Genomic DNA, 9,128 nt, shown 5'->3' with positions numbered 1-9,128 from the left:
AAAGTTTTAGAACTTAATAACTTAAAAATATTCAAATCTCGAATCTATAAACTTTAAATTCTGATTTTTTTTCCTATATTACACAAAGAAACATGGTTGAGATGAATATAAGTTTGGTTGAAGACACAAAGAATGTGCAATATTTTCAATTCACAACATGCAAAGACTATTGACAATTTTGTAGAAAGTTAACAAGTAACCAATGCCTAAACCACTTTACATAATAATCCTCTATATATAATATTAACACACAATTTTCACTTCTAAATATATGTCATAATTTCCAATATTATTTTCTCATTATCAAACACAACAAGATGGGATTATTAACTTTATTAGCTTGTTTGGTTTTGTCTTGGAAATTCATCAATACATATAGGCAAAAAAATAAGAAAGGCCCAATAAATTGGCCTATTGTTGGGGCAGGCTTAGAACAATGGGTGAATTTTGATAGGATGCATGATTGGTTGGTTGAGTATTTGGCTCAATCCCCAACTGTTGTTGTTCCTGCCATGACTACAACTTATACATATATTGCTCATCCAACTAATGTTGAACATGTTCTCAAAACAAATTTTGATAATTATCCAAAGGTTTGTATATATTACTTTGAGTATATATAATATATAATATATGTAAATTCATGCATAACATGTATATAATTGTATATACACTTTTAAAAAGAAATGTTTTGTCTACGACAAATCAATGAGAAATTTGTGTTATAAAACATGATTTTTTCACCAAACCAGCTCACTCGGAAAATATATAACGAAAAACAGATTCTCACTGAAAGAGTGGGAAGCTTTCTATTTTTACCATATGAAACATTCACTATTTATTTTCTTGGCATATTGAATCAATCAAAATATCAATGAGAATAACCACTGAATATTTTACAGTGAGAAATTCAGTGAGAAGATAGTGATTTTTTAGTAGTGATAATCAGTATATAATTTATTGAATACTAATTAAAAGAAGTAAATAGTGAATTCGACATGCTATTTGTGTAAAGATTTGTTAATAAAAAGGCACAAGATTTTTTTTTTTCTAATTGTTAATTAGATTACTCAATGGATGGATATGTGGCTTTCAAATTACATATGGATTTTAGTCTATCATGAGAAAAATTGTTTTTTTTTCCTTTTGGCAAAGGGTGAAGTGTACCATTCATATATGGAAGTTTTACTTGGAGATGGTATCTTTAATGTGGATGGTGAGCTTTGGAGGAAACAAAGGAAGACTGCTAGCTTTGAGTTTGCTTCAAAGAATTTAAGGGATTTCAATACTGTGGTTTTTAGGGACTATAGCCTTAAACTCTTTAACATTCTCAATCAAGCATCTTTCAAGAATGAGCATGTAGACATGCAGGTGAGTTGTTGAATTCTGTTTGGACTTTAATACAATGATTAAGATATTCCGTTTTAATGTGATGGTGTTTGATTGAGCACAGAGTTTAAAAAATCGAAAGACTTTGAAACAAATGCGTAGTCATTTGTGCGAATATAAATCTTATCATTAAGGGGTCGTCTGGTATAGTGCATAAGATTCGTACTGAATAAAGTATATTGGTAATGTTGAAATTAGTTATGCTGGGATTACTTATTTTGGGACTGGGATTATTCTTATCCACTGTTTGGTTTGGTATAGTAAAGGTTTTTTGTCTTTAACCATGTTTATCTATGTATGAATATAACTCATGTATTACTAATACCATGATTTGTTATGTATTAGTTATACATATGTTGTAAATCCTATCAAACAAAGGATCAAATAAAACCATAGGTAAAACATATATTGTTTTTTTAATACATCATACTAAACAATCCTAAGGTAGCATTAGAAGTTTAAAGTTAAATTATTTTATGTTGAGTCCGACATTGATGCTTTGGGGGAGTGATGTGGTTTCTTTATAAAGTTTTGACAATCCTCATCCCAATAGCTAGCTTCTGAAGTTGAGGTCCAAAATCATGACATGGGAATCAGGCCTATCTCGATTTTTGTTTGATCAATGTTGATTTTCCAATCTTATGTTGTCCACGCTCCAAATGTCCAATCTTTCAACATGTGATGGTGTTGAATCCCTCATTGGTGCTTTAGGGGTGGTGATCCCAAAGTCCATTTCTTTTTCATTTAGAACATACTAAAAAGAATGACATATCACATAACACAGGACATAGGAAGTATAATTTTATTCTATTTTTGTTTTGTATTGTTGCTAAACAACAATTGTTTTTTCCAGGATCTATTGATGAGGATGACTCTAGACTCAATATGTAAGGTGGGATTTGGTGTAGAGATAGGAACATTGAACCCAAATTTACTAGAAAATAGCTTTGCAAAGGCATTTGATGCTGCAAATGTCATTGTCACACTAAGATTCATTGATCCTTTGTGGAAAATCAAGCAATTTCTCAACATTGGATCAGAAGCAATCCTTGATCAAAGTATTAAAAAAATTGATGATTTCACATATTCTGTCATAAGAAAAAGGAAGGCAGAGTTAGAAACAAATGACAAAGTAAGCTCATACAATTTTTTTTATAATTATTATAGCCTGTTTCGTCAAGCTTCTAGACAGTCAAAACTATTTATTTTTAGAGAGTTGAGGTATTTGTCCAAATTTTTTTGAAAAAATAAGTGTTTCTGAGCAATAACAGATGCTTTTTTTAAACGGACAAGGGTCTAAAATACCCTTAAAGTATTGAAAATGGTACAAAATTACCCTTTATCCACCTATTGGCTCCAAAATGCCCTTTTCATCCACCTATTAGCTCCAAAATACCCTTGTCATCCACCTTTGTGTTCAAAATTGATCACTTTTTTAATTGTTTTAAAATTAAACTCTTTAAATATTTTTTAAAATACTTGGCGTTCAATTATTGATATAATTATAATTCATTAATATAATTTATAAACCAAACCACTACACACTCATTACTAACTAAACCTCACCCAATTAATAATCCAATTATAATATCAAAATCGTCATAAACACTACTAAAACACGATGAAATTATAGATTTCTGAAAATGACATTCAAAATTATTCGAGTCCGAATCGGAGCCCCAATTAAATTTAGGTTGAGCCGCTTATTTAGGAGGACACTTTCTTTCAAAATAGAATTAGAAATTTATGGTTGAAGGTAAAGAAGTAATACATCCCGAATTGATTCATGCACTTTTTTTAAAGATAATTTTATAAATATTTATGATTTGTTTTAAAACTTTAATATATTATTTTGAAAAAAAGTTACCTATGAAGTAACATCACTTAATTGAGATGTAAGAATAATTAAGATAAAATAGTAAGACTTTTAAGTTTATTGGTGATTTTTATTTAGCCACTTGAATGTATGATAATTTACTTCTATAATTTTTAAAAACATTCAATAGGCAGTAGCTTGCATTAATAATGTGACGGGTTCATTAATTTAGAGGGATTTAATTATTAATGGGATGGGTAGTGGATTGATTTATAAATTATACTAATAAGTTAAATTATAACATATAGTTGAGCACCACGTATTTTGAAAATTATTTAAATAGTTTAAATATAAAACCATTAAATAAGTGGTCAATTTTGAACCAAAAGGTGGATGACAAGAGTATTTTGGACCCAATAGGTGGGTGGGAAGGGTATTTTGGAGTCAATAGGTGGATGGAGGATAATTTTGTACCATTTCCAATACTTTGAGGGTATTTTAGGCCCTTTTCCGTTTTTTAAAATACGTAAATTTTTTTGTAGTATTAAATGGTACTATTCAAAAGTACTTTTTCAAAATAAGCAGATTTCTCGAAGTTTGGGCCAAACAGGCTAATTTAGCAGATTTGTTAATGATTTTTAAACATTAACAGATTAATAAGCATGACATATTGTCAAGATTCATTGAGCTAGGAAAAGACCCTGAGAACAATATAACTGATAAAAGCCTGAGGGATATTGTCCTGAATTTTGTTATCGCGGGTCGTGATACGACAGCAACGACTCTGTCTTGGGCTATTTACATGATTATGACTCACGAGCACGTTGCTGAGAAGTTGTATGCGGAGCTGAAGTCGTTGGAACAAGTCTGTGCTAAAGAAGAGAACGTGTCGTTACATCAGTATGACGCGGAGGATCCTGAATCTATCGATTCGAGAGCCATTCAATTTGCAGGGCTCCTTAATTATGATTCATTGTCAAAATTGTACTATCTACATGCTGTGATTACAGAGACTCTTAGATTGTACCCTGCTGTTCCTCAGGTTAGTTACCCTGATTTTATTGTGAATTTCAGCACACATTCTTATCAATTGGTCAACATTCAACTTTAATTGATAGGATTTAAGCAGGGGCAGAGCTAGAAGCATGTGTATCGTATGCGGGTTTAGCCGAACCCTGTAACTTTTGGTCAAATAGTGTATCTGTATAATAAGTTTATTAAATGTGTACAAATATTAAGTTTAGAACAAAGTTATTAAAATTGTTATAAAATTTAGGGATATGGCACAACCCCTTAGACTATGACCGAAATCTCAGAGACACACCTAATTAAACTAAGATTCTATTGCTTCCTTGAAACTCTTTTTTTTGTAATTTTATACACATATTGGCTTACTTGGCACACACTGTAACACCAAATAGTTAAGACGTGTAAGAGATGTTTGGATGTCACGTAAGCCAAAAAAGTATATAAAATTACAAAAAAAAAAAAGTTGAGTCTGGTGTGGTAATAAGACCTTGTTTTAGTTAAGGTGTATCTCTGAAATTTCGATCATAATCTAGGGATACTTGTGCCTTATCCATAAGGTTAATATTCTTGCTTGATGAGCCAGGATTTGGAGTTCAGAAAAAGAAACTTTTGATGACCCCTTCCTTGTTACTAAGCCATCAATCAGTTTTGTTAGGGAGTTCACAAGTTAATATACATATATTTATTTATTTAATTTTTAATACAAATACATAATCTACGAAAAAGTTACTGGTTCGTCCAAACACCCGAACCCTCAGTTAGCTCCAACTGTCTTTTGTTGTAATGTAGGTTAGTATCGTTTTTATATTGCCGATGCATAAAACTTACAATTGAATTGATATAAACACTCGTTGGATGATTTTGTTTTGACAATGTGACAGGATCCAAAGGGAATATTGGAAGATGATGTTTTACCAGATGGAACAAAGTTAAAGGCAGGAGGAATGGTGACCTATGTACCTTATTCTATGGGAAGAATGGAATACAATTGGGGTTCTGATGCAGCTTCATTCAATCCTGAGAGATGGCTTAAAGATGGGGTTTTCCAAAATGCATCTCCATTCAAATTCACCGCTTTCCAGGTACAAAATATAAACAGAGCGGCTCAATAACATTAGTGATCTAAAGTCAAATCATAATAAAAGGTCATTTAAACGTACATTTTGGTGAATCAAAATGACTTACTTTTTAATCTATGGACCAACTTAACGAGACAAAAGAGATACAACATACTCAGAAAACTAAACAACTTCAATAAAGCAATATTTTCGATAACCTTACCTTAGAGTCGGCCCCAACGAAGGGGTGAATGTACAATTAAAGTTATAAGCTTAGCTGAATTCGGTAGCTTTGACTTAAATCCTATGTTTGTGTTAAGTAATCTACTGAAAATGTATAAAGTAAATTGTAATAGAAACCCAAATGATGTGTGGCATTTTGAACCATAAAGTTAAAATTCTGAATCTGTCTCTACCCTGACTAGTGGTCTAAAACTATTAATATATAATATTATATGTGTACAACCATGAGCGGATCCAGGATACTGTAAGGGGGTCATCCAAACGCTCTTCCTCAAAAAATTACACCAAAACACCAAGTCAAAACTATGTTTTATGTATATATACTATATAAAATATTGAATCTCATTGACTTTTCCAATACGTACATCGTTATATTTTGAATACTCTTAGTGAAAATCCTAATTCCGCCGTATTGATAACATTATTTTTCATGACATGATGTTGTAGGGAGGGCCAAGGATATGCCTAGGAAAGGATTCAGCATATCTTCAGATGAAAATGGCACTTGCAATTTTGTGTAGATTCTATAAATTTAAGTTGGTGCCTGGCCATCTAGTCAAGTACAGGATGATGACAATTTTATCAATGGAACATGGATTAAAGCTTACAGTTTCACTGAGATCTTGAAAATACAAAATATGTAAATGTTTATGATGGCTAGATTTTAATTGCAAATTGTAACTACAACTTATATGGTTAAAAATAAAGTTTTTCATGGAACTATGAACAATTGAAAGAATTATTGTCACTACAAGATTCGTCTTTTATGTTCTATACACTGACAGTCTAAAAAATATCTACATATTCAAGTCCATAATTATAAGTAAATCTCTTAATAAACTTAGGAGGCCTTAACTATGAAAAAAGTTTACTTTTTTTTTTGGGGGAGTTGGAACTCCGAAAAATACATTTGACCACAAAAACTATAAATTTTTTCAAGTTTCACAATGAGACACGGTCAAATGCCCACATATAGTTAATAGTCTGGTAAATATGATAACAATTGATTTATTATCATATACTAAATTTTACGCTCCGTGTCTTATAACTTAATGTATCGATTAATGATATGGCTGCGAGTCCTTCAATCTTTCAAATCACTTCCAACAGGATTTTCTCCATATCTAAAGCTCTAATCCGAGAACTTTGGTTAAGGGTGGAATACTCCATCACTGCACCACAGTACATGATGGTTGAATTAAGGTATTGTTAGACGACTATATGGCATCTAGGAAAAAAAGAGGAGTAGAAAAGATGATTAACACTACAAGGCAAAGAAGCAAAAAAGAAAAGGAAGGACATATAAAAGAAACATCATGCCCATTTTAATATTCATGATTGCACTAGTTAACTGGATTCTTACATCTACATACAAGTAAGAGTGTAATACATGATGTGTGGGTTAGACTCACGTTACACATCTATATAATTACATGTAAGTAAGAGAAAGGTAGAGGGGCGAACTCATTATTTTCATTGAGTTTCGAACCATGTCAACAATTGTAGGTTTCAGGATTTCCATCTAAGGGTGCTTGAAATTTGAACGTAGAACCTCAAGGTTAATTTTAAATCCCTTCAACAACTGAAGTCTAAATAAACCTTTAATATTATATTTAGATCGTTCAAAAATCTATATATATGTTTATACATAACAAATACCTTTTGTTGAGTGGGTTCGGTTGAATCACCTTACTATCCTCTATAGATCCGCCCCTTGCAGCCAAATGTTCAAGATCTAACCTTTCAATGAAACTGACCACCAGTGTATGTCTGGCCAAAAGACCAACTAGGAGGGGCAACATTCTTAGAGACTACACTATGTCCATCACTAGTAGTAACTTTAAATGAAAGGCTTTGTCCATTTAGTAAACTGTTGCTTTGCCAGTTTTGGCCCCAATTCCTTGACATTGATTGCCATTGTGTTTTTGATCCTTTGATGGCTACAGCATGAACATCACCAGCACCGCCAACGTTAGTCACAAGTACTAAGTTGAAGTAAGAGTGTCCATTGATGGTGAACCTGATGCCTCCCTTTCTTCTGCAGGGTATCCTGGAAGAGTTGACAATAGAGTTAATGTTAGTTGAGTCGGTGAGACCTAACGGTTAATGAAGCTAAAATGGATCACGAAAAAGAAGAGTTTGAATTCCAACGAAGGCAAAAAGTGTTAGGTGATTCTTTTGTATCTTTTAAGACTTGGTAGACAGAGTACCTATACTAAAAGCAATGTCGGAGCGAGAATTTTCATCGAAGAGATTCAATATATGAGGTAAACAGAGACAATGAAGTCAAAGGGGTTCAATATCTATTATATATACATAGAAAAAATAACTTTAACCAAATATAAACAGTGAAATTTTCCGCTAAAGGTGATACAGATGAACCCTCTCAGGCCTGCCTGGCTCCGCCAGGTAGGATGTAGGCAATATCTGGTGGACTAATTAACGGCTCTGATCATTGACTGATCATATGAGGCAACCTTGAGCATCAAGTTGATTTAAGTTTGTGTATTTCACGCACGGCGTGACCGAGCATCAACATGACATTTGGAAGGAAAATCATATAATCAAGCATTATTTGGACCAAGTGCAGTCAAACCGTTCTATAACAATCAGTCTACCCTTTAACAATATTTCAGTATAATGACCAATTCTTTTAGAACCAACTTTTCATGTTATATTATAGGCATAATACATAAATGTGCCTTTTAACTTGGCCTTAGATTACATATATGCCCTCCAACTTTGGAATCACACAAAGAGACGACACTTAAGCTTGTATAAAAGTTGAACATATAAACAAACATGTCCTACATGTTGTCCTACATGTACTATGTCACGTAGAACTCATGTGTTTACTTGTTAAACTTTATACAAGTTAAAGTGATTACTTGTGCACACCAAAGTTGGAAGGGCGTAAATGTAAAATGAGATCAACTTAAAGAGCAAAAACCGATTGATCATACCTTCTATAAGCAATAGGTACAATTCCAGCTCTATATTGAGCAATGTGCTGAAAAATAGGCTGAGAAAGATCAAAGTGGTGAAGAGGAGGATTGCACCAGCCACCAGGTGGACAAAAATTGGTTGCTGTTACTTTAATAGAACCTGACAAACACCATTTGTGTTCATTCACACATTTAATCTCATAACAAGATCCACAACTCAATCCATTGTTGAACAAAGCTGTGCTTAAAGCTGCAGTTTTTGTTCCATAACCTTGATTGTATAGATTCCCATAACCACAAGCACCACATGTTGGAAAATACATGTGAATAAAGTTCCACACAATTCAACATTATTGATTGTTAGAACTAGGGGTGGCAAAATAGGTAAATAATATAGGTATCGATTCATATTACCCATATTAAATGAATTGGGTATCAAACTCATTTGAAAATGGATAAAGAACGAGTAATACCCATATTATCCATTTAAAAATGGATAGTTAAATGGATAAAATGGGTAAAAGCAAACAAAAAAAAAGTGATTAAGGTTGGGTAGTAAGATTTTTTTTTTTTACAAAAAGAATCTATAAAAAAAACATGAAACTTCTGTTACATTTAATTTGGGATTTGGGGTGGGGGTGGGGGTGG

At 32.5% G+C, this 9,128-nt stretch overlaps 2 protein-coding genes across 2 annotated transcripts in view; one reads left to right on the top strand and one right to left on the bottom strand.

The window, feature by feature from the left end:
* Positions 1-285: 285 nt before the first annotated feature.
* On the top strand, positions 286-6,274 carry LOC107030510 (cytochrome P450 704B1). Its single transcript, XM_015231785.2, has 6 exons — positions 286-593; positions 1,156-1,371; positions 2,243-2,521; positions 3,858-4,247; positions 5,116-5,316; positions 5,983-6,274. The coding sequence occupies exons 1-6, from the start codon at positions 318-320 to the stop codon at positions 6,160-6,162; spliced, it is 1,542 nt and encodes a 513-aa protein (XP_015087271.1). The 5' UTR covers positions 286-317; the 3' UTR covers positions 6,163-6,274.
* A 564-nt stretch (positions 6,275-6,838) lies between these two features.
* The window catches only part of LOC107028729 (expansin-A10-like), a 5,943-nt gene continuing 3,653 nt past the window's right edge, over positions 6,839-9,128 (bottom strand). Inside the window, exons 3-4 of the mRNA XM_015229910.2 lie at positions 8,499-8,787; positions 6,839-7,585 (exon numbers count right to left, since the gene is read on the bottom strand). Of these exons, the coding sequence (XP_015085396.1) occupies positions 7,279-7,585; positions 8,499-8,787 (596 nt within the window). The 3' untranslated portion in view covers positions 6,839-7,278. The remainder of the gene's footprint in view (positions 7,586-8,498; positions 8,788-9,128) is intronic.

The sequence above is a fragment of the Solanum pennellii genome, chromosome 1 (assembly GCF_001406875.1).
Source record: "Solanum pennellii chromosome 1, SPENNV200".
Classification (NCBI taxonomy): Eukaryota; Viridiplantae; Streptophyta; class Magnoliopsida; order Solanales; family Solanaceae; genus Solanum; species Solanum pennellii.
This window is presented reverse-complemented; position numbering and strand designations above follow the sequence as displayed.

Coding starts and splice junctions, on each gene's coding strand:
- LOC107030510 (XM_015231785.2), top strand. CDS start 318: ATGGGATTATTAACTTTATTAGCTTGTTTGGTTTTGTCTTGGAAATTC. Junction 2,522..3,857: donor AGTTAGAAACAAATGACAAA/GTAAGCTCATAC, acceptor AAACATTAACAG/ATTAATAAGCATGACATATT. Junction 5,317..5,982: donor TCAAATTCACCGCTTTCCAG/GTACAAAATATA, acceptor ATGATGTTGTAG/GGAGGGCCAAGGATATGCCT.